At 54.5% G+C, this 25381-nt stretch overlaps 1 protein-coding gene across 1 annotated transcript; it reads right to left on the minus strand.

The window, feature by feature from the left end:
- Window positions 1–4774: 4774 nt before the first annotated feature.
- On the minus strand, window positions 4775–21677 carry TLR9 (toll like receptor 9). Its single transcript, XM_007952045.2, has 9 exons — window positions 21653–21677; window positions 17912–17989; window positions 15117–15295; window positions 14725–14820; window positions 14396–14500; window positions 14121–14246; window positions 13271–13421; window positions 13015–13136; window positions 4775–7864 (listed from the first exon to the last, which is right to left on the minus strand). The coding sequence occupies exons 1-9, from the start codon at window positions 21675–21677 to the stop codon at window positions 4775–4777; spliced, it is 3972 nt and encodes a 1323-aa protein (XP_007950236.2).
- Between the last annotated feature and the right edge of the window lie 3704 nt (window positions 21678–25381).

The following is a 25381-nucleotide window of genomic DNA, read 5'->3' on the forward strand; positions in this document are numbered from 1 at the left end:
GTTACTCAAGTCTTTCATCCAGACTTAGCAAGTCCTGTAAATTCAGCTCTGGTCAAGCCACTTACCACTCCACTGCTTCCACCTTGGGCCTGCCACTGTCGTGTGTAGCATCTGTCCCAGCCTGCCCACACACTGGCCTGTGGAACCTTATAAGATAGGTCAGATCATGTCCAACTCCTGCCAAAAACCTAGGACTCCCCATTGCACTCCAATTGGGTTCCAGATTCCACACACACACTGACAAAGCCCTCGGGCCTCGTCTCCCGTCCTACCCTCATTGGCTCCCACTGCCCCATACTTTGGACCTCACTTCTGGCTTAAAAAATGACAGACCCTATTCAGGCTCCAAGCCTTGATGTTGGCCCTTGTTGCCCTGCTTGGAATTTCTGGGTAGTGGTACAGCTGTTGCTCTTCACTCAGGACAAGGGTCCCCAAGGAGACTCCTTAATGCTCCAACTAAAGCAGCCCCTTTTGTATTCCCACCATCATTTGACCACCTCCCTGCCGCCCTTCACAGCACAGTTACCACCATGGCTTGCCCTGGTTGGTTGGCTTAATAAGGTAATCTCCATGAGGGCTGATACTTGGTTTTCTCCTCACTTCTGTTATCAACACCCAGCAGAGTACCTGGCACACAGCAGGCCCTCGACAAATGAGGGTTGAATGAGTGAGTGAACAACATCTATGTCTGCTTCACTAGAAAGAATGGGTGACATGGAGAAAAACAGCTGGAAGACAGGAGACAGTGCCTGCCTCTCTTCTGAGTTCTAGAAAGGCAGTCGTGCTTCCTCTTCTCCTGGGAGAGTGACTAGCACCACTTCCCCAGATGCTTGGGGGTGGGCACAGGTTTCCTGGTGCACCCACACCCCTTATCAGACCAGCCTTGGGAAACCAGCTGAGTCATGGTCCCACCAGATAGTTCTCATGCCTCACAATCCCACGCCTGGAACTCCCTCGCCTCCTTTCCTTCAGATGTGACTTTTCTCCAGGCATGGGCAATGTTCTGAGGGCTTAGGAAGACACATTCTTCCTCTTCAGAGGACTCAAGTGCCAGCTCTGGCAACAAGGTCTTTAAGTGCACTCTCCCCTCATTGCTGCTGAAGGTTAAGAGAACAAAGCATGGAATGAACTGCAGGAAAGAACAGACTTGTGAGCTGCTTAAAAATGAGAAACTTGAATAAGCACCTCTAAGATATCATAGAAGTGTTTCAAGAACATTTAGAGGCCTGGGGCCTTAAGTATAGCATCTGAGACGGAAAAGGGAGTGATATTTTAAAATCTCGGTAGATAGAATTTCTTTGCATTTAAGAAAGTCCTCCCACTCTGGTTCAACTTCCAGCCAAACAATGGACAGGCCTAATAAGGTCAACAATAACACCAGGGAGGTCACACTCTAGAAAATCAACCACATGAGACCAAAAGGGCAGCATCTGCCCAGAGACAAAGTTCAGAAGGCAAGAAGGGATAGGAAAGAAGGAATGGAAACGGGGAGAGGGTGGGATGAGTGCTGTTAAATGGTGGAGATTACAATCAATGTCATGAAACAGATGTGTATGGATTGTTGAATGGAAACCAGTCTGTTCTGTAAACTTTCACCCAAATCACAATCAAAAGTCTAAAAATAAAAAGGAACATTTTCTAAGTCAACTAAAAAAAAAAATCCTCCTCTCAGGTTTCCTGACCCTTGTATTCCAGTATCTGCTTGCCTGGTGCCCTCTGCCCTCCAGCAGCAGAAAGCACAGGAAGGCAATGCCAGGGTCTGCAGGTTGTCTGTGGGATTCTAGGGATGCTCCCAAAGGGAGCTGCTGTCCCCAGCTTCAAGAGCTTCTAATACAAGAGTGTCTGCCTCTGAAACCCTATTTAGGGCTCTGAGCAGGGCTCCCTGGCCTGAGAGGATCATTCTCTGGTGGGAGAGAGAAAACATCAGAGCTCCATCAGCTGGGGGCCCTGAACACAAGTCACCTTACCTAATGGTGAGGACTGAGACCCTGCTGGAACTGTCAGGCCTTCACATACACTACCACTGATTTTTATCACACCTGGCAGAGGGGTCCTGCCATCTCCATTTATAGATGAGCAAACTGAGGCTTCCAAAGGGAAGGCCACATGCCTAAGATAACCTAAATGGCAGAATTGGGAGAAAATAAACAAACAAACAACAAAAAAAAACTCACTGCCATCAAGTTGATCCTGACTCACAGTGACCCCTCCTTGAGTTTCCAAGGCTGTATCTCTACAGAAGTAGATTGCCCAACCTTCCTTCTGAGGAGTGGCTGGTGGGTTTGAACTGCCAGCCTTCTGGGTTAGCAGTCAAATGCCTAAGGCACTACGCCAGCAGAGCTCCAATTTGATCCAAGTCCTGTATCTTCCCCAGCCTTACAGAGCCAGTGACAATGTTAATGGTTAAGGATGACTAGCCGGGTAGTGGAGAGGTCCTGAGCCCCCTATGAACATCCTTCCTGCTCACGGTGTAGTGAGCGCTCTCCCTCTCAGCCCCACCTGCGCCCAGCTCCTACTAGTCTGCTGCAGGCCCTGAGATAGCAGAGCCCTGCCTCTTCCGATCAGGTAGAAAGCAAGCAACAGAGCATTTCCCTGCAGCAGGAAAGTACCCTGGACCCCCAGCCTCACCCAGCAGTCCTCCTACCACAGCCCCCAGCTTCATCTCTAAATACTCAGCTCTGAATCCCCAGGCCCCAAAGACCCAGGACTGTGAACATAAGTAGGTTGATGGGTAGATAGCAGGTTTTACCTGGGAGCTGCCAGAGGCCAGAGTCGACTGATCTAAGACAAAGGCAAATTGTGTTTCCCACATGCAAAGCAGGGTGTTTTGAACAGGGCCCTGCTTCCTGCTCCTGTTCCTGGATGTGGCTGGAAGAGTCAGAGCCTGTCAGCAGAGGCCTCTCCAGAGACTCCAGCCTGGGGGAAAGGAGGGCTGTTGTGTTTCTTCAGTTCCAGTGATTCCCCACTCCCCACCCCAGCAGGGGCCAGGGAAGTACACCAGGCCACACCCACACAGAGCTTCCAATCAATTGATCTGAGGGCCAGAGATCTTGTTTCTGGCTTTCCCTGGGGTGAGCTGATATCAAACCAAAACCCAAACCCTCTGCCATCAAGTTGATTCAGACTCATAGCAACCCCCACTAGGTTTCCAAGGTTGTAAATCTTTACAGAAATAGATTGCCTCATCTTCCTCCCATAGTGGGTTTAAACCACCAACCTTCTGGTTAGCAGCCAAGTGCCTTACACATTGTGCCACCAGCCCACAAGCCCCTGTGCCCAAATCAGAAAGAGGAAAGTGGCTTCTACTTCCCTTCCAGCTGTGCCTAGAGACAGGCAAAAGCAATTCTCACTCCCAAGGCTGCCCACAATCAGGCTGCAAAATTAGTCATGTCTGCGGCCAGGTCCAACCTCTCCCCTGCAGGCCCTGAGAAGCCAAGCTGGCCTTGAATGGGTCTGGGCTACCCAAGCTCAGCTCAGCCATCCTGACACCAAGGCCGAGCTCCAACTGTCAGACTGCATGTGTCTCTTGTCCTCAAAGGGCAGGTATGGGCAGGTGTGAGGGTGGCCCAGGGCAAGGGCTCTCAAGGCCCTGGGCCTGACCACACCCACAACTCCACACACCTTGTTGAGTACAGACCCTGGACAGGCTGTCTCCAAGATTTGGTCCCTGTGCTTCCATCATTGTCTCAAAATACTGGGTCCCCAAAATAGAAACACACACACACACACACTCCATCCTAGTCAACTATTGCTGTATCTCCCACCTAAGTACAGTCAGCTCTGAGAAGTGGGGACAGGAAAGGTGAGTCCCCACCTTTGTAGTCAAGTGATAACTCATATGTTGTTGTTACGTGCCATCCAGTCGGACCTGACTCATAGAGACCCCTCCTTGGGTTTCCGAGGCAGTATCACTAGGCAGTAGATTGCCCCATCTTCCTTCCGAGGAGTGGCTGGTGGGTTTGAACCGCCAGCCTTCTGGTTAGCAGTCAAGTGCCTTTAGGTACTATGCCACCAGAGCTCCTTATAGATATCCTTTTTGATAATAGAGAGACCCAGCATCTCCAGGTAGAAACAGAAAGAAGCAGATTGGGACCTCATACTAGAATCATCTGTGGCTCTCGGCTGCTGTTGGGAATCACCCATACCCCTTTCTCTCCACCAGAGGTCACAATCACCCCTAGTGACTTCTTCCAACTTGGCAATGAATGTTCTACAGGGTTAGTGTCTCTCAGGCCTTGCTGGGGGCCAGAAATGAACCAGGACTCTAGGTTCCCTGCATTCATGGCCTTCTCAGTGCAGTGAGTGAGACAAGCAGAGACCTGAGATCAATACACAGCAGAGGCTTGAGCCAAGGCACGTGGGGAGAGGCTGGAAGGGGCAGGAGACCCATCCCTGCTCTCTGACAAAGACCAAGACCACATTCAGGGACCATCCTGGGACTCCCCTGAAAAGATGCCTGTGAACAAACAAACCTGCCTTTAGCAGCCCCCTCTCCTGTAGGCTACAGCCTGAATACTCTGCCTTTCTTGGTGATAGTCCTCAAAGCAGCTCAATTCTCCCTTCCTCCCCTGATATCTCCAGTGAACTCAGGAATGATTAGCTGCCTGGCCTTCCAGTAGGATTTATTGAATGCCAGCTATATGCTAGGTGTGAGGGCTTAGGGGAGTCAGGACAGCAGAATTGCAGTGTGAGGCAGGTGAGGGCAACACAGACAAAGAGGAGAGTTTGAGCATGGAGGTCGGGATGTGCCCAGAGTTGGCCCTCATGCTTGAGGTTATTCAGCTGTAGGTCCCTGGCAGAAGTTCCTATTATAAAAGTGGCCATTGTCCCTGGTCAGGGCCACACCCAGCTGGGCCCAGAAGCTGCCCTGGCCGCTGGGCTGGTGGGGCCAGAAGAGGACACTCTGGCGGCAGAGGCGCTGGCGCAGCCGCACATAGCGGGAGCGGTGAACATCGGGGCGCAGGATCACTAGCACCACCACGTCTTTCCGGTCCTCCAGCAGGCGCTGTTGGGCCAGCAGGAAGCTGGCCCGCAAGAGGCCGCTGATGCGGTCAGTGTGGGCCAGCACAAACAGCATCTTGTGGCTGCTGTAGACCGAGGCCCACAGGTTCTCAAAGAGCGTCTTGCCAGGCAACCAGTCCCGTTCCTCCAGACACAGGCGCAGTGCCCTGTGCCCGCGGCGTTCCTCCAGCCACACCCGCAGCTCGTTGTACACCCAATCAGCCACCTCGCCCTGTGCCTTGTCGAAGACCACAAAGGCATCGTAGGGCAGGCCATCTCCGCCCTGCTGCCGCCCCCACTGGGGAAGCCAGGTCAGACACAGGTGGAAGCAGTACCAGAGGTCCCAGCCACAGAGGTGGTGCAGCAGGGGCACAGCCAGGCCCAGGGCCACTGCTAGCAGTGAGAGGCCAAAGCAGTCCCAGGAGAGGGCCTCGTCCAGGCAGAGGCGCAGATCCTGTGCAAAAATGCTTTGGTCCTGCAGCTGGCCTGGGCTGCCACACCTCACATGGCTGGGCAGACCCGGCACAGCGGCCTGCACCTCCAGCAGAAAGTCCACAAAGACCGCCCCACAGGCACAGTGGAGAGGGTTGCCGCTCACATCCAGTACCTTCAGGGTACCTGCCCAGAGCCCAAACCAGGAGGGGTCCACCGTCTTAAGGGCGTTGGCACTGAGGTTGAGCTCATGTAGCTTTTTGGCCCGGGCAAAGAAGCCAGGTGCCACCAGGCTGATGCTGTTGCTGCTGAGGTCCAGCCGCTGGAGCCTTGTGCCATCAGGCAGGCTGCTGTTAGTCAGGGTCTTCAGCTGATTTCTCGCCAGGTCCAGCACTTCTAGGTTGGGCAGGAGGGCCAGGTTGCTCCAGTTGAAGAAGGCCAAGTGATTTCCACGAAGTCGCAGCAGCCGTAAGGTCTTGGGGAGCTTATCCAGGGTGCGGGGCACAAGTGCACGCAGGCGATTCTGGGACAGGTCCAGCCACTCCAGGCGTTGCAGGTCTTTGAAGAAGTGGAGATAGAGGTCTCCCTCGGCCCACATACGGCTCAGAGTGTTACCACTGAAATCCAAGGCCAGCAGCGACCTGCTGCAGAGCTGCTGGGACACTCGACTGTCGATGTTGTTGTGTGCCAGGCTGAGGTAGCGCAAGGCAGGCAGGTGGGCCACAAAGCTAAGGTTGTGGCCTATGCCCTGCATGCTGAAGGGCTGGCTGTTGTAGCTGAGGTCCAGGGCCTCTAGTTGCGGCAGTTCAGTGAACGAGTGCCCGTGGTACAGGTCCAGCTTGTTATGGGACAAGTCCAGCACCCGCAGGCTGGTCAGTGGCACGAACTGCGAGCCGTTGACTGCCTGTGCAATGCTGTTGTAGCTTAGGCGCAGGCACTGGAGGCGCGAGAGCTGGGCAAACATCTCAGGCTGGACTGTCACCAGGTTATTCCGTGACAGGTCCAAGGTAAAGGTGAGGTTTTTGCAGTTTGGCATGAAGTCCTCTTTGCTGAGAGGGTCCAGTGGGGCTGGAGCAAGATTCCTAGACTGCATCCATACCTTCTGCCCACCATCTACCTCCCCGGTGCTGGCCGCCAACTTTGTGGCTCCGCTGATGCGGTTGTCTGAAAGGTCCACATACTTCAGGCTGGGGAAGGCCCCAAAGATTCCCAGCTGAGCCTGATTGATGAAATTCATCTGCAGACGAAGACTCCTGAGCATGGGCAGACGGGCCAGAGGGTGGAGTGTGGTCTCACTGAGCGAGCGGAAGAAGATGCCATGCATGTCCAGCTCCTGCAAGGAAATCAGGCTGCCAAAGGAGGATGCCAGGTGCAGGTGGGCAAAGGACACCTTCTTGTGGTAGTTGAAGGACAGGTTGAGTTTGCGCAGCCGTGTCAGGCTTTTGAAGGCCATGGTTTTGGTGATGCAGTTGTAGAGGAAGTTCTCACTCAGGTCCAGCACGGTAAGGTTGCCCAGACCATGGAACCAAGTGGCATTCAGGCTGTATAGAGAACTGTCCTTCAACACCAGGCCTTCGAGGCGGCTCAGGTGGCTGAAAGCATCTGGGTGCAGCCGGGGGAAGCCATGTGGGCACTCCCTGCAGGGGTTGCGGGCATGGTCACAGCGGCGGCAGTTCCCACCCAAGTCCAGTACACGTAGGGCAGTCAAGTTGGCCAGGTCCCCAGGTGCCAGGCTGATAATGTGGTTATAGGACAACAGCAGGGACTCCAGACTGGGAGGCAGGCTTTGGGGCACAGCCGTGAGGTTGTTGTACTTGAGCGACAGATGGGTGAGCTTGCCCAGGCCAAAGAGGGCACCCGGGGCCACCCTCAGGGCCTCTACACAGGGGTTCTTGTAGTAGCAGTTACCGTCCATGAACAGGAAGCGCAGGGACTGTAGGCCAGCAAAGGTGGTAGGGTCGAGTGCCAGGATGTTGGTGCGGCTCAGGGACAGGGATACGAGGGAGCTGGGGAGGGCAGGCACAGTTCTGATGCTATTGTAGCTCAGGTTCAGCTCCTCCAGAGTGGGCACAGCCAGGAAGGTGCCCCGCTCGATGGTCATGTGGCAGGAGAAGTGCATGGGGTTGAGGCTGGCTGGCGGGCAATTCCACTTCAGGTCGAGACGCCGCAGGTTGGGCAGGTGGGCGAAGTCAGAGTTATGGAGGTGGTGGATGCGGTTGGAGCGCAGGGACAGGCTGGTGATATTGCCACGGGGTGCTGCCACAGTGAAGCGGGGCACAGACTTCAGGAATAGCCAGTTGCAGTTCACGAGGCCATGGGGCTGGAGCTCACAGGGCAGGAAGGCAGGTAGGGTGCCCAGGGCCAGTGCCACAGCCAGCGCTGAGGCCTTCACCAGGAGAGACAAGGGGTGCAAGGTGCTGTGGCAGGGGCCCTGGGGGTGGGAGACTATGTGAGTGTACGTCCCCAGTCCCACTTGCACATGCCCCACTTCCCAGGGGTCCTGCAGGAGGGGCCCAAACCCCTCTTCTTCGAGACCTCCCGAGATGACCCTCTCCACCAGCCCCCATCCTACTCCCCAAGGCACACAGGGGAACTTGGCTGTAGAATTTCTGAGAACCTGGACTTGGTCTCAGAACCAGCCTTTGACTCAGAATTTGGACTCAGAATTCAGACCTGGAATTCAGCCTGACAATTTAGAACTTTCCATCATAACTCAACACCAGCTACACAGGAGAACTGGGTGAGGTGGTCCAACTTTTCCCTTTCTCTCCTCAGAGGTCATTTCTCTGTCCTCCTGAGCAAGGTAACATCTGGCCCCTACCCTCTCGACACCCTGAAAAATACCCTGTTCCCTCTGCCAGTATCCCCCATTTCTCTGTCTCACTTTGGCCGAAATCCAGGCAACAGTGAAGGTTCCATGCTGTGCCCCCGATGGGCTACTATGCCTGGGTTCCTTGCCTAGGCCAGCCCAGCTTTCACTTTCTGCCCGCCTCACCTGTCCCAATGCAGGCACACTCAATCTGGTGAGTCAGAACAGATCAAAGGGGAAGGGTGGGCAGCAAAGTGACGGTCAGAACCCAGCCCTGGGCATCAGGACTTTGGCTTGTAGCCTCAGCTCCACCACTGACTGCAGCTTTGGGTCTCAGTTTCCCCATCCACGCAAGGGTTTGGATCTCGCTGCTCAGAGCAGGGCTTCTGCTTTAATGTCTCCAGGGTTTTGTGTCCCCAGGGCAACAGCGGTGACAGACAGGCCCTTTCACTGTTGCCTGCAGCTCCCAAGCCCACCCACCGCCCTTCACACCATTTGCCAGGCTGTTCCCTTCCAGGTGCTGAGTCTGCTCTCCTACCATGACGGGCCACTGGGGCTTCTCCGGAGGGTCAGCAGGCAGACTGGACTTAGAGTTCAGGGTCCCTTCTCCCAGCAGCAGCAGCTCAGAGAAAAAGGAAGTGAGAATTTCATAACAGCCTGGAAGCCCCCTCCCCCTGCCTCTACTCCAAGCCTGGAGCCCCAGCCAGAGAGCTGGGAAAACCACCCTTCTTCTACCCAGCAAAGTGGGGATGGAATAGGGGGAAGGAGACCTCCAAGAAGCCTTTTGTCGAAGGAAGAACAGGTTCCCTGTGGGCCCATCTCATGCTTGGCAAGGGCAGGGGGCGGGGGTTGCATGAGTCAGACACTATTTGCATAGCCAGATGGCAGATACCTTTTCACTCCTTCCTCTTTCCACTCGTCCCTCAGAGCACTGGCCTTTCACCTGCCCCTTCTAAGAATCCTATGGGGACTTCACACCTGTCTTCCAAGGGACCTGGGGGAAAGAGGCCCAGATCCAGTCCAAACTCAGTGAAAAATTGGAATTCTTCCATTTTTCTGGGCTGGGCGTTCTGAAACCAAGCCAAAGTCCTTCCCACACTGCAAGGAGAATCTTTCACCTCAGCCCCTTCAGGCCCCTCAACTCCTGTCCCACAGCTGGTCCTCTCATAACAGGGGCACCGACACCTGTCCCCGTGGAGCACACTGGGGTATGCGGATGCTGAAAGTGTCAGCAGGAGACTGGGGGATCCGAGCCCTCCATTGCCTTCACTCTACCACACAGCACCTCCTCTGGGAACAGGGCCTTCTCCTATATTAGTTCAGCACCTCCAGGTCCCCATCACAGCACATCCCATCCCCCAGGCAGGGCTCCTTGAAGGCCAGCCCCCAGCAGGACCACTGGGACCCTCTGACTGATCCCCTAATCTGTTCCTTCCCACCCAGGTGTCTGGAACTCAGTCTGTCAGGCCCAAAGTCCCAGGGTGACATGGGACCCCTCAGCAAGTCATGCTGGCTCCTCCTTCAAAATCTGCCTGAATCTCCCCACAGCCCACCACCTCCGTGTCCATAGCCTGGGCTGAGCCACCATCACCTCTCACCTGGACTAGCGTTGTCACCTCCTCATTGGTTGCTCAGCTGCTGCTCTCATGCCCCAGCGTCTACTCTCATTTGGGCTCTGGAGGGACCTGTGAAAACCTAAGTCACATCACATCCTTCCTCTGCTCAGACCCTGCAGGAATCTGTTCAGAGTCACAGCCACAGCCCACAGCCCATATGGCCAACAGGGCCTTCTGCAACTGGCTCCACCCCATCCTACCTCCCTACCCAGTGTCCAGTCACAAAGGTATCCTCAGATGCTTGAATACCCCCGCCTCAGGGCCTTTGAACATGCTATTCTCTGCCTGGAAGCTCTTCTACCAGATAATTGCATGGCACCTCCTTTGCCTCCTATAAGTCTCAAGGAGGGCTTCCTGGACCCTCAAAAACCTCCCACCCTGGACCCAGCACTCCTGAGCCCCCTTCACCTGCTCTTTGTCCTTCTTCAGAACAGGTTTCACCTGCTAACACACATCACGGATTTTTCACGGCTCACTGTATATTGTCTTACTCCCCTGCTGTAATGGCATCTTCTCAAGAGCAGGGGTCTTTTGTCTGCATCCCCAAGACCCAGCACAGTGCTTGGCACATGGTGGGTGTTCAAGACGTGGAGTCAATGGGTCTCCAGCATTAAGCTCTGGACAGGCACAGAGAGGGTGTCTGAGTGAGGGAATGAATGAATGAATAGAGAAACAAATGTGGTCTCTGCTGGGAGGAGGCAGGGCACATGCAATGCCTGCTCTGGGTGAATGTCATGGCAAGAAAACTTCAATGGGCCAAGTATCCAGCTGGCTCACAGGTCCGAGTGGCTCAGCAGTCTGGCATCAATAGCTGGGAACCAGTGTTTGAAATGGGCAAGGACAGACCTTCTCTGTCTCTGGGTCATGGCCAGGGTCCCAGTTCTCCTCCCTATAATCCTAAGGGCTTTAGCAGGGGCTGAGAAAGGCCCCAGGGATGGGACACTGAGCTGAGCCCCTGCCCAGGCCAACCTCCCAGGCAAAAGGGTGACATCCATCCAACAGCTAAACTGTCAATCCCTCATGTCCCCACTCCTTCCTACCTTGGGATGGGAGACTTCTACCTATTTATTAGAGGTACAGCCTGAGGCTCTGGTTGCTGCTGAAGCCCGGGCTTTCTCAGAGTCTGTGGTTGAAAACAAGGACCCAGTAGCCTCCTCTCCTCACTCCCCAGCAGCAACTCTGCCTCCCTTGGGGATAGGAAAGAAGGTACCTAAAAGAGGGCTGATGAGCTGAAAGGCAACATAGTATGTCCAGAGACACACCCCAGCCCCTCAACTGGGAAACCTAGAGACCAAGCCCTTCCATTCCCAGAATGGTCAGCTGAAAAATGCCCCATAGCTACCCAGGACCTCATCCCCAGAACCTGGGAACATGCTACCTTCCACAGTAGAAGGGACTCTGCAGATTCAGTTAAGGATCTTGAGATGGAAAGATTATCCAGGATTATCTGGGTGGGGTTTAAATGTCATCACAAGTGTCCTTTCAAGAGGGAGGCAGAGGAAGATTTGACAGAAGGCAGGCATGTGATGACAGCAGAGGGACGATGAGTCAGAGAGATGTGCCACTGGCCTTGCACACAGGTAGGGGCCACAAGCCAAGGACTACAGGCAGCTTCCAGAAGCCAGAAAAGGCAAGGAAATAGATTATCTCCAGAAGGGACCTTCTGGCCTCTGCAAGGAATCAGCCCTGCCAACACTTTAACACTTCAGGGAGCTCTGGTGGTGCAGTGGATAAGGCATTTTGCTAACCAGATCAGCACTTCAACCCTACCCGCCACTCTGCTGAAGGAAGACAGGGCAATCTACTTCCTTAAAGATTTACAGCCTCAGAAACCCAATGGCAGTTGCTGAGTCAGAACTGACTCAATGGCAATGACTTTGGTTTTTAGTTTACGGTTCATTTCAGACTTCTGGCCCCCAGAACTGTATAAATTTGTGTTGTTGTAAAGCCGCTAAGTTTGTTGTTGTAGCAGCCACAGGAAAACTAGTATATCTAGACCCTATATCCCAGCAGAGGTGTGCCTGCCTCCTAGGCCAGGCTCCTATCAACAGGGGACCCACATAAGCCTGCACCCTTTCTCACACATGGACACAGACTCCCCCTTACACCCACAGCTGGGGGAGGGCTACTAGGCTGATAGCCCCTCTGTGCTAAGACACACACATGGCCTCCCCATTCCCAGTGCCTAGACACGATCTCAGGTGTTGATTTAAAAATATTTTATTCTTTAGAAAATACAGCATTCACCCATCTTGTCCTGCAGTGATCTTCTGCTCCAGCCCCAACAGACCCCACCCCTTGTGGCCAAAAGCTTCTAGGATCCTGGTCTCGGTTTCTGAGGGTTGGGGTCATGCGAGGTGCCCCCACTCAACCCTCTTGAGCAGCCAGGTAGGAAACCCAGATCCCTGGGCACATGGATGAGAGGCAGGGACAACAATAGGGGACGTCACAAAATGCCAGCCCAGAAGCCCTCAGAAGCTACAGGGGGTGTTCAGCCACTAGCCCCCTCTGCCCCAAGGGAAGCAACCGTCCCTAGGAGGCCAGGCTGAAGGAGGGAGGTGGCAGGGAGCAGTGGGGTGGATGGCCCCCAGTCCACATGGCAGCCTGGTCAGTTCCACCCCCTAGCTGTCATCACCATTCTCGCCGGGGCCACGGATGAGGCGCTTGTGGCCCCGCTTGCCTCCAGGGCCCCTGGGCTTGGCGAAGGCCTGCTTGAAGGCATGTTGCTTGGGGTGCACCTCATCGTACAGGAACTCGGCCGTCAGCTCTGCCCCATCGCCAATCTCAATCTGTGCGGGGTAGAGCCAAAGTCACCCCTTCAGTACCTCATACCCCAGACCAGAGGTCTCCTCCAAGATCCCCAGCTGGAAAGTTACCTCCAGGAACACAGAGCCCAGGGCCTGTTGCCCTGCATGCCTGAGGCACCCCTACTCACCCTCTAGACCCAAGGGCAGGAGAGCGCATGGGTGGCTGGGGCTTGTCCATGTCACTCATCAGCTGGGCCACCTTGGGCAAAGCATGGCACCCCTGGGTCTTGGTTTCCCCATCCATCCAATGTGGCAATCAGACTCTGCTGCCACCACAGGACTCCCAAGGCCCCGTGCAGACGATGGGTGGGGAGCCCTGGAAGACTGGCCCTGGGAGATGGGTACCCACCTTTTTGGAGATCTCCAGCTGGAAGTCCTGCTCCACAGAGTCCAGGAGGCGGCTCTTACAGCTGGAATAGAGCATGCGCTCCTTGATGCTGCACTTGTAGCCCGGCATCGAGTAGATGAACACTGGGGAAGAGGTGTGGAGGTGAGGCTACACAAGCCTGGACACCTGCTGATGCCTTCAACAGCAAGCCTACCCAGCTGTAGGCCAGCGCTGCTCCTACCCAGTCAGGTTTAGGGGCCCTGGCATAGCTACTCACCCACAGACTCAAGTGGATCACCCTCGTGGGTATGCTTATAGAGGAAGAAGTGGTAACGAGCAGCATCTCGGGGCACCCGTGAAGGCAGCTGGGCCACGTCCGTGGGCTCCGTGTGCACCAGCTCAATCGTCTCCCGTTCTAGGTCCAATTTCTGCCAAGTGCCAGGGGGACATGTCAGGGTACCCGGTGAGGGGGTGGTTCACAACCCCTCCACCCAACAGGAACCCTTGAAGTGGGCTTGGCTGGCAGGCAAGGGCCAGGGTGGACCCAGCATGTGTCCATCTCCCAGGACTCTCTCTGTGAGGGTCCCTGTGAAGAGAGCACTCCTGGGCCCAGCCCCAACCCTGCCCCTTTGAAGGCTGTGCTAGAAGGGGACCTCTCACCAAAAGGATGGGCAGAACAGTGCAGATGGCCTCCCCTTGGAAGGGAGGAGCCATTCATTCTGCCTGAAGGGGCCTTTCTGTTTAAGAGGTTATACCTGCATCAGTGGGGCAAAGGAGCCCTGCCTGAGAGAAGCGTGGTCAAGGGGGCTATAGAAGGAGTCTAGGAGAAGAGAGGGGCTCAGAGCTGAGGGGTTCAACATGAACCCAGAGGGAATGCATGTGCAGTGTGGACAGGTGGGACGTGGGCAGTGTGCACACAGGTGGGTCCATGTGTGAGCAAGAAATATAGTTCATACCATCTATACACAAAGAGGGACCCAAAACAGGTACAGTGTGCTCCCAAGAGTAAACGGCTGAGCTGATGTGGCAGACTGCGGACTGTCTGCACATGTGCACATGCATGGGCTGGGGTGCAGGGGTGGGGCACACTGTGCCTGTGTATGCTGGGGCAGGGACTGGGTGCCCACCAGCTGGATGTAGTTGATCATCTTCTGCTTGAGCTGCTGTAGTGCCCGCTGAGCTGCAGGCTGCAGGGGGAAGGCGAGGCCCTGAAGGGTCTGGTGCTTGCTCTCCACACTGATCTCTGTCTTCACCTGGGGGGGATGGGAAAGGTGAGTGAGGCCCCTGCCTGCCAGCACCAGGGACAGCCAGGGGCAGGGAGCACAGGCTTGGCCAGCAGGGGCCTGATGTGGCCTTAAAGGTCTCTGGCTGGGATTCCTGCCACCTTGCCTAGAGCACCCACCTCGTTGATACGGATCTGCTGGAGCTCTCTCTCGGCTGAGGTCAGCGGGGCGGGTGCTGCACAGGATGACAGATGCTTCTGGTACCCAGCAAAGGAGAGGTCGTCCTGGCCGGGGGATGAAGAGGCATATATGGGCACCTCTAGAAGAATCTCAGCTTGCAGCCCCTGGACTCTCCCATCATGCACTAAGCTTGGCACTGACTTGCTCTGTGCCTTGCACAACACCCCATACTCTATGGTCTGTGATCCCACCTGGTAGGGCTGGTCCCCACCTGGTGGGGTTTGCCCCACCCAGGGTCTGGGGGAGGAGAGGCAGGCACAAGGGCTACCTTCACAGTCCCAAAGAGCTCATCCTTGATGTGGCCACCCCCAAACTCCTTCTTCACTGTGGCCCGTGTGGCTGCATATAGCATCTTCAGCCGTACCTGAAAAGGGGGAAGGTTGTGAGATCCCTTAGGGCAGCAGTCTCTAGGTGGGAACATGGCCAGCTCATTGTGGCCACACACTCAGCAGAGGGTGCAGTGAGGAAGGGAGGGGGCAGCAGGGCCAGCTCTGGCCAGCAGGGGGAGCACTTGCTCAGACCCACCCTCTGCTTTCCAGGGCCTTATCCCTCAGACTCTGTTCCCTCTTAGATCCACCAGGACAGGGCCTTGTCTCTCCCCTTGGATGCAGCCCTCCCCAGCCCTGACCTTGGGGCTGGCCAGGGGTCCCTCAGACTCACAGGGGAATTGTCAGGTGACCAGGCGAGGAAGAGCCACTCGAAGCCCTGGGCGTTCTGTGAGTCGAGGCGGTAAAGTAGGTAGCAGGGCTGTTGGGCGTCCAGCAGTGGCAGCACAGACCTGTCATAGTCCTGGTCCCAGCCACCCGCCAGATCCCGCGAGGCGCCCAGCATGAGCTGCTCTAGGGACAGAGGCCGGGTGAGCCAAGGAGCGGCCATCTCCCACTTCCACCTCTAGACATGGCCTCCTGACTTGCCAGCCACTCCATCCCACCTTCCCCTGGAGCTCCCATGTCCCTGAAGCAAAATGCTACATCACTGAATCAGTGAGTGAGTGAATCAACAAATAAGAGCACAAAGCTGCCAGCTAGAAGCTGCTTCCTTTACATACCACCAGCATATACCCATAGATATGTGTACAGAAATGGCTATGAGAATATGCCCACAGTCCACCCAACACAGACAACCTCATGAAGACACGGCCATGGCCCATAGCCGCTGATACTTCGGCCCCTACAGACACCCACACAGCAGGCTGCCCACTTCGATCCTATCCTGCCAGCACAGCTGCTCCGCATTCAATCACTGTTCCACCTCCCGTTCCCCTCTTCCCTCAGTCTAGGGGCTCAGGCGATCAACCAGCCCACCCCTCTCGGAACAAATGTGCAGAGGTAGTGTCACAGCCTCAGGCCACAAGGGACTGCAGATATATCTAAGAAAGAGGGTGTGGGATTTTCCTCTCTGTATAAACAGGAATCCTGCTGCTACTCTGCCAGCTGTAGTCCCCTCCCTAAATAGTGACAAAGCAAAAGCGACTGACCTCTGAATGCCTGGGGCCAATAGGCCTGCCACCTCCCTGTGGGGTACAGAGTGGCTGAGTGAGGTGTAAGTGTCAGGGACTGGTTAAGCCAGAACTGGGCCTATCAGCTCATGCCTGCAGGGTACCAAACACCAGCCCTGCACAGATTATAGAGGAAAAGCTGGCCAAGTGCCCAATCAAAGCCTTGCCAGGGTGTCCTGGCACCTGAACCACCAGCCCCAAGAACTTCATCACGCCAGGCGGAGTAGCTCAGCTGCCTCTCTTCAGGCCTCAGCCTCCCTGCCTGCCCTCCCAAGAACTCAGGTCAGATCAGGGCTAAAAATCAGTAGTTAGCGTGAGTTGACAACATTGTTTAATTTGTTGCCAACATTTTCAAACTGGAAAATGTGACATAAGAAGTGGTATTCATGCCTTCTCTAGAAAAACCAGGAGCTCTGGTCATACTGGGCCATACGCCTGAGGCCACATCAGCTGGACATGGGCAGGGGTCACTACCAGTGAGGTCTGGACCCTCTTGTCTACTTTCAGGTGCCCCAATAACCACAATGCAGAACTGAAGTAAAAACCCACCTAGAGATACCACCTGCTTTAAATCCGCAGGGATGTCTTATCTGGGGGAGCAACAGGGAGGAGTAAGGACTGGAGTCAATAGAATGAACCAGCTGGGTTAAGGTGAAGGGTTGTGGTCCGCCACCCAGACCCATCACAATGAGCCCTGCCCGACCCTGTGGGCATCTGAGGATCCTGGACAAAGCCCAGCATAGCTTTGGCTCTAATAGTCTAGGGTAAATCCTGTGACTGGGTGGAAATTGCATTGAGTCAATTCAGTGTGGAAAGTCAGCTGGACAGCAAGCCCACGTGGGGAGCCCCACAAAGGGCCTATCACAGCTGGGCTGGAAGGACCCATGGGGGAACCAGCCCACTCCCAGTCTCAGAGTCTGTATCCCTAAGCTCCCAGCACAGAACCTCAGCACAGAGAGGAGGGGAGGAGTCCTCTTTCCTCAAACCACTACCTCAGTCTAATTCTCTGCCTCCTCAGACCCTCCCTACTTCCAGCCTCAGTTCAAGCTCCCATCCCTGCATCCTATTCCCTCCTCCTGTGCAGTCCTCAGGCCCTAGGGGATGGCCTCGGGCCTAAGGCAGTTGCCTGCCAAGCCCAAGGCTGGCAGTTCAAACCCACCAGCTGCTCCCCGCCAGGTAGACGAGACCATCTCTTCCTCAGGAGCTCTGGTGGCATAGTGCCTAAGGCATTTGCCTGCTAACCAGAAGGCTGGCAGTTCAAATCCACCAGCCACTCCTCGGAAGGAAGATTGGGCAGTCTACTTCCATAGTGATACTGCCTCGGAAACCCAAGGAGGGGTCACTATGAGTCAGATCTGACTCAACAGCAGTGAGTTTTGAGAGTGCAGTCCTCGAGGTCTGGGCCAAGGCCTAGCCAAGCCTAGAATGCCCATGTCCTGCTCTTGGAGCAAGCTGGGTACAAGCCCCTAATCCCTGTTGGTGGGGCACTCCCCAAGGGCAGGGCCCCTGGTGGCTCCTTGGGTTCCCCCAGGCCAGCAGCTAAGCCAGGCCAAGCCTACAAGCCGCAAACAGGGTGGTGGGTGGCACGAGCCACAAAGGGCAGTCCCGCCTGGCTGTTTGCTGCCTGTCCTCACTTATTCCCTGCCCTCTGCTCAGCCCAGCCCTGCGTCCTGATGAGGAACATCTCACTACCTACTTGTCTGGGGAGGTTGGGCAGGACCCCAAGATAGGGCTCCCCTCAAAACCCCCACCTCCAGCTTCCTGGCCTGTGTCACAAGGGTAATAATCATGCCGACCCCCATACTCTCCTATGAAGTTCTCTGCAAGTGCCCGTACCTCCTCATTCCCAGATGAAGAAACTGAGGTTCTGAGGGAGCCAGAGGCCAATACCCCTCTCCCCCCAAGAACAAGCTGGGTCCAGCCCTGTGCCCTAGCCCATGGGGAGGGGGGCACTCACCGTCCTCAATGATGACTTTGATGAGCCGGACAGAGCCGGCTCGGGCCTTAGCAAAGAACTCCTTCAGCTCCTCAGTGGCTACAAGAACAAGAAACATGGTGGGGGCTGAGGAGGCAGAGTGGGCAGGGGTGCGTGTGAACTCACTCTGTCCTCTGGGGTCTGGTGGCTGAGCTGGGAGCCCGGGTTAAATATGGTCACCCATGTGACCAGGAACCTGAGACAACTGCCAAACATAAACTCCCAAATTTAGCCAGCAGAGGTGGCAGGCGGGTGGCCTGCTGTCTGGAACAGCTTCAGTGACAGAGTGGGTGGGGATAGGCCAGCTCATGTAAGGATAGGGCAGGTTCTGGGACAGGCTGGGTCAGCCCAGAATGAATGCCCCCACTTTTCCCCTTTCCCCCAGGAAGGCCTGCTACTGGGCTGGCTTGGGACATTCCCAGCTCTGCCTTATCCACAGGCACAGGAACACATGGATAAACACTTCCAACGTGCACCAACACAAATATATCCATCAAAACACGCACACACGTCACGTATACATATTCAATCCAACATGTATGAATGTTGTTGTTGTTGTTGTTGTTTGCCATCAAGTTGGCCCCGACTCATAGCGACCCCTCCTTGGGTTTCTGAGGCAGTATCACTACGGAAGTAGGATTGCCCAACCTTCCTTCCGAGGAGTGGCTGGTGGGTACTCACATATAAACACATTACTGTCACAGAAAGAGAGGAGCACAAATGCATACACACACTCATATGTGAACACATACTCAGCCGGTCAAACACAAATAGACACGTTTAGACATGGCATCACACGCAGAGTTTTCAGGTTCTACAAACACAATGACAGGCAAATATAGAACTTGGCTACGACATGCATGCAGACAAGACGACATACAAGTATACACATACACACACCAGCATGAACACCCAGCTGTCAGACAGGCTAGCTGATGTCGAGAGCTACCCTCACCCACAGCACAACCCTGCAAAGGGGCAACTAGTCTCCTGTCCCCAGGCAGTAGGGAAGGCTTCCTGGAGGAGGTGTAGCTCCCAAAACAGATGCCATCTTCATTCCTGGGCTGCAGAACTAGGAAATGACAGCCAGTAAGCAAGATAGTGACTGTGGCAGTGAGGACAGGTCAGAAGTAGGGAATCATGGGAAGTACAGACCCACTAGTGGTTCAGATGGAGACAGCAAGGGCTGAGTGGGGAAGAGCCCTGATTAGGTGCCCCTGGTGAGCTGGGACAGGCCAGGTGACCTTGAGGCTGACCAGGGGTCACAAGAACTCCGGCAAGAGCACAGCTGGAGGACTGAGGTCAGAGAATATTTATAGGGACTGGTCAGGGCAGCTCAGGGGCGGGGGAGACTTTAGAAAAACAAGCTCTGGTCATGTCCTCAGGTACCCTCCCCACACACAGGGTGACCCTGAACCTGAGAACAGAAGTTGTGTAGCTCCCTCCAAGGTGGCTGGGTGGTCAGGGGCCCGCCTGAGCCCACAGGTCCTTGGGGTTCAGAACCGCATGGTGTGGAGTTGTAAGCAGATGGACACACACAGTCCTACTGGGCCAAGATAGAGCTACCCAGCTGCAAACCCCACAAAGAGCCTGGCCTCTGGGGCTCTACTTCTGCCTTAGCTGTAGGACCCCTAGCTTCTGAGCCTCCATCTCATCTTTAAAATGGGGATAATACCCCCACATTCCAGAAAACTGTGGGGCGGAGTAAATGGGAGAAAGTGTGGTGGGGCCACTAGCAATAACAATTCACAATATTAAGTATTACTACAGTGAGGGTGTGGTGAGAAGGCTGTGCTTAGCTGCCCCTCCACCTGCTCAGACCTTCTGGGAGGGGCAACCAGTAAGTGGCCCCAGGGAAGAAGCTAGCCTGCCTCTCCTACTGTTGCCAAGGCAAAGTGACACCCCAGCAAAGGAAGAGCAGAAAGAGCTATCTGCACCCCAGCCATGCCTCCCCAGCCACCATCAATAATCCAGAGGCCAGGCCCAGGATACCTGAGCCTCTAGCATCAAAGATTCATGTACCTCACTCCAGCTGCCTTGCCTCCCTCACCCCATGAGCCTCAAGTTACAGTCCACTCCCCTGCCCCACTCTGAGGTCAGCTGATTCACACCTATGGCCAGCACCGGGATGGCACCTGCGTGTCCAGGGTGACCTCTCCTGCTACCTCCCCAGGCCAGAAATGGGATAGAATAGCTGCTTAGAGGCAGAAGGTGGGCTGCAGGTCCTGCCCCGGTGATTCCCCTGAGCAAACCTGCAGGGTCCTGGCCATAGGACCTGTCAGCCCACAGGGGGGCCTTTTCTTCCCTCCTAGCTGGAGGAGGCAGCAGTTAAGGGGAAGGAAGGGACAAGTGGCCACTCCTTCCTGTGGGGCTGAGTCATGAAGCCTGCCCCTCCAGATCCTCAGGAGAAAGGCTGGCCCACTTGCTAGGGGGTGGGCACTGACCCAGGCCCCTGCCTTCTCTGATCCTGCTAGGAAGGGGGCCGGGCCAGGGAAGCCCTCTGGGGCAGTCCAGGCACTAAGTGGCCACAACCACAAGCCAGGATCCAGGCGGTCAGGCGGGTCGATGCTGGCAGACATGGACTGGGGATTCTAGTATGGTAGGAGGAATGGCTAATGGCCAAACCACCAAGACTGTCTGGGCAAGCAGCCTGGGCCTTACCCCCAGGCCACACAGCACTCCCAGGCCATGACAGATGGGGACACTGAGGCCCAGGTAGAGTCAGGGCACTTGGCTCTTGGCCACTGCTTCTCTCCCAGCATGTCTGGGAAGGAACCCAGGGCAGGGGTGGTGATGCTCTGTGCTAGAGAGGCTTCATAGGGAAGGGGAGACTGGCCTGGATTCTCTAAGGCCGGGACCCTCCCCACAAATCCCATATCTGGACCCTCTTCCCTGCCTCCAACCTGGAGCTAGGACTTCTCAACCCTGGCTGGGACCAGCTCAAGAGATCAGAGTGGAAAATGGGAGAGAAGTCAGAGGTTAAGGTCAGATTGGAGACTCTCACCATTCCAGTTTGGGGGCCCAGTACCAAGTTTTCCCCAGCCTAGTCTACCAGAATGTGTGAGGGTCCCCGGAGGAGCCAAAGGTCAGGACCCCTCCCCACACACATACATAAGCCCATACAAACCATACACAGAGATCCGGAACATGCATCCATGGTAACAAATGCCCACTGAGATGTGCCCAAACTGCGCACACATGCACAGACACCCACAGACAAAAACACTGATGTCTAAAGATGGTCCCATGCAACCTACACAGCATCCATCCAAACATCATGAGTGCTTGTGCATGAATGAGTTTCCATGTGCACAAGAACAGCCACATCCAGATGTGCATACACAGAACTGAACACACAAGTCATGTGCACCTATCTGTACACTCCTCCAGATGTGCACATTCAGGTACACCCACCCCCAGACAAGAATATGAACACCACCTGGACCCAGATACAGACAAACATATATACACACACGACACACAGGTGGGCACACAGATACCCCCTCCTCAGGTATGCACATGTACACCACTCCCAGCTATGCACAGCAAGTCTGTACCCCTCCCCCTAAGATGTGCCTACCCCAGGCGACCCGCGACTATAAAAGAGAAGAGGAAGCTTCCTGGGGCCTTAGTCGGGAAGGAGGGAGGGGCCGAGAGTCCGAGAGGGAGCGCAGCCGCAAGCGGAGACCCCGGCCCCCTTCCCCTCCCTCCATCCATCCTCACCATGGATGCCCGTCTGGTGCGCCATGGCTCCGCGCCCCGCTCCACCCGCGCCCACGGGGCCCTCAGCTCGGCCCTCGCCCGGCTCCGCTCGGTTGGACCTAGTGGAGGAGGAGGAAGAGGAGGAGGAGGATGTGGCGGCTGCCGCCGAGCCTCGCGCAGCTTCCCGGGCGGTGCCGCAGGACCCGCCCCCAGCGGCGCCCCGCCCCCCGACGGGCGAGGCCGGGAGGAGGAAAGCGGGGGCTCCGGGCTGCTCGTGCACCCTAGTGAGCGCCAGGGACTGGGTGGGCCTAGGGCTAGGAGTGAATCACCGTGTGCGCGCGTGCGCTTGCCGCTTTGGCTGGGAAAGGGGCTTCCTTGTGGCTGAGGGTGCGTGGGCGCAGGCGCATGTGTCTGTGCGCCCGGATCCGGTTTCTGCGGGTGGCGGATCCGTGGGTGCGCGCTGTGTGCCTGAGGCCAGGTGGGTTTGCGGGTGGGGACTGATCCGCGCGTACCCTCGTTTGTAGCCAGGAAGGGGTTTGATCGTGGGCGGGCGCGCATGTGTTTATGTCCTCCCTTCCCCCGGCACGTTCCCTGAGCGCCTCCCGCAGGATACTGGCATTTTAAGGCAGTCGTGGTCGGCGGGCACTGCCCTCACGGTGAGAGCCAGATCTGTTTTCTACCGAGCAGCAAGCAATTAAACAGTGCCTGCGGCGGCGAGGGCCCCCGCGCCGAGGCCTGCTAAGAGGGACGAAATTTGAGCAGAGACCTGGAGAAGAGAATGGGCAGGCCGGTACAGTATAGGGCAAAGTTTTCTGGGAAGAAGGAACCTCATGTGCAAAGGCCCAGACGGTGAAGGAGGGCCAGAGCTTGATAAGTCCGAGGAACGTCGCAACTCGTAGTCAACTCCATGCCCAGCATCCTTGCTTTCACTGGCATCAGCCCCAGCCTTCTGCTACCATCCAATCAACACATTGTGTCTTCCTGGCCACTGTGATTGATTCAGGGATGAGCACATGACCCTAGTTGGTCCAATCAGAGCCTGTACCGGGACTTGACTTGAGAAGATTGAAAAAGAGGGCACCTTTTTGACCTAGGGTTGCTGAGAGATAGTGACTGCAGTGTGTGGTCGGCCTGTCTTTCTGGTATCTGGCTTCAGGTTGTGATCCCTGCTCACTGTCTCCTCTGGCTAGGCACTGAGGCCTCCTTTGTGCCTCAGACTCAGGGTTTCTCTTCTTCCGAGAGCTAGAATACAGAGAATTGAAATGTTTTCTTGTTATTCTTCCTGAGTGCACCCTGAGGACAGGGTCCATGTAGTCAGTTCACCACTTTCACCCCAGCACTCGCAATAGAAAGAAACTGCTAACCCAGTGTGGCCCTGTAGCCTGCCTTTGGTAGAACTGCTCATAGGCAAGCCCTCCCAACGCTGAACTCTGCCACAGCCCAGATGGAGCCAGCAACACATCCACTGGTCACACCAGCTTTCAGACCTGCCACCTCCACAGGAGCAGTTGGCGATTCCACGGAAGCATAAGAGTCTCAATCTCTTGGACATAGGAATTAGCCAAGATAGATGAATGAAAAACAGTAAGGTTGTGTTCCATCAGTGGAGGAACTGTGACAGGCAGGGTCATTGATAGTACTGCTTCAAGGTCTCCCCTGACAGTATCCCTCACCTCATCCTGCTCCCTGTTTCATCCTGTTTGTTCTTATTGACACATATATTTACTTGCTTATTTGCTGTCTTTCCTCCACCAGTAGGTAAGTTTTCGTCCTCACTGTATGGTCATTGCCTACAATAGCGCCCCAGATTGGTAGGTGGTCAAGAATACTTGCCAAATCCTGCCCAGTGGCTCCATGGGAGAAAGACTTGGTGGTCTGCTCCCATAAAGATGACAGCCAAGAAAACCCTATGGGGCAGTTCTTCTCTGTCACGTGGGGTCGCATTGAGTTGTCAAAGTCAACTCAATGGCATACAGCAACAGGAAGTATTTGATGAAATGTTTGAATAAATGTCCTGCAGAGTTTTAAAAAATTTTGTTGAATTAAAAGAAAAATACTTGCCAAATAAGCAAATGTGTGAATGAGCCATTAGAGTCTTTGTGCATTGTATAGATATATACATGTATTTATATATGTATAAATAGATATATATGTATAAATTTATATATGTATAAATATATAAATACTATACACTGGACAGGAGCTCTGGTAGTGCAATGCTTAAGCACTTGACTGCTAACCAGAAGGCTGGCAGTTCAAACCGACCAGCCACTCCTTGGAAGGAAGATGGGGCAATCTACTTTTGTAGTGATACTGCCTTGGAAACCCAAGGAGGGGTCGCTATGAGTTGGGTCCGACTTGACAGCACATAACAACAACAACAACATACACTGGACACATTTATTTAATCTTTATGACAGCCCTTCAGGGTAGGTGTTATTTTCTTCATCTTACAGATAAAGAAACTGAGGTTTGGGGAAGTGAAGTGACTTGATCAAGGTCACCTAACAGGGAGTGTGTCCAAGAACCTGTTTCTGTGATAGTTCAGGTTGTGTCAACTTGATGAGATTGGATGTGGTATAATCACTTCTGTGGTGGAATCTGCTGTGAGCAGCTAATTAGTTGAAAGAGAGTTGCATTTGGTGTGTGGGCTGCTTCCAGGATATATGGAGAAGCTTCAGGAAAGGTCACCAGCTTTTTGCTCGTTTTGGGATCCTGCATTTGGCCTGTCATCATCTCCAGTGTCTGGACTTGAACCAGTGACTTGCCATGTTGCCTGCCTATCTTGGAATTGTTGCCTTTGCAGCCTGTGAACCAGTAATCTGTCATTTTTGCCTGCTAGTCTTGGATCTGTCAGCCTCAGCAGCCAGCTGCTGCATGAGTCAGGAGAAACCTCCAGCTTGTTCCAATGGGCCTGGAAGGCAGAGCTGAAGCCCAAGGTCAAGAGGCCTCCACCCAGCTCCTAGAGCCAGCACTCTGAACTCAGACTCCTAGCTTAGTCTCCCTTAGAGCTGGCACTCTGAATTCAGACTTCTAGCTTCCTAAACGTAAGAGAGTAAATTTCTGTTAGTTCAAGCCATCCACTTGTGGTATTTGTGTTGTAGCAGCACTAGAAAACTAAGACAGTGCCTTTATTCAAGACGTTGGAACAGCCAAAGGATGAGAAAACCTGTTTTGTGGAAGCCCTGTCCCCTCCACCAGTCAGTCACTCATACTGTGATGAGAATTTAACCAGGTGACTTCCTCTTGGGGCAAGGCAGCCCGGAGAAAGGAACCTCCTGGAATACTGGGGTTTGAACCCAGTCTTTATCTCCAGAGCCTTGGACTCAGGCGAGGAACCCAGGAGCCACCGAGTGCCAAAACAGACTTCATTGCTACCTGAGATTGGATTTCAGGTGGAAAAATGAGAAAGCTACCTACATACAGATCCTTCTCAAATGAGTCCAGGGATACACTGAGTACACAGATTGGATGCCTCTTCCTAACATTTCACAACACAAAGAAGTCAGCCATTGAGATTATTAGAATAAACTTTCTTTTTACCAGGTGGATCAAAGATTTAAATGTGAAAAATGTAAATTATAAAAACACTAGAAGATTTTATGTGTTTCCAAAGACTTCTGCAAAAGAGTCAAAAGAGAACCTACAGATTGGAAAAAAATATTTGGCAATGACATATCTGACAAGGGACCAATCTCTAGAATCTGTAGAAAACTCTAACACCTCAATAACAAAAAGACAAATAATCCA

Source organism: Orycteropus afer, unplaced genomic scaffold, assembly GCF_000298275.1.
Source record: "Orycteropus afer afer isolate SDZICR_OR568_19922 unplaced genomic scaffold, OryAfe1.0 scaffold00323, whole genome shotgun sequence".
Taxonomy (NCBI): domain Eukaryota; kingdom Metazoa; phylum Chordata; class Mammalia; order Tubulidentata; family Orycteropodidae; genus Orycteropus; species Orycteropus afer.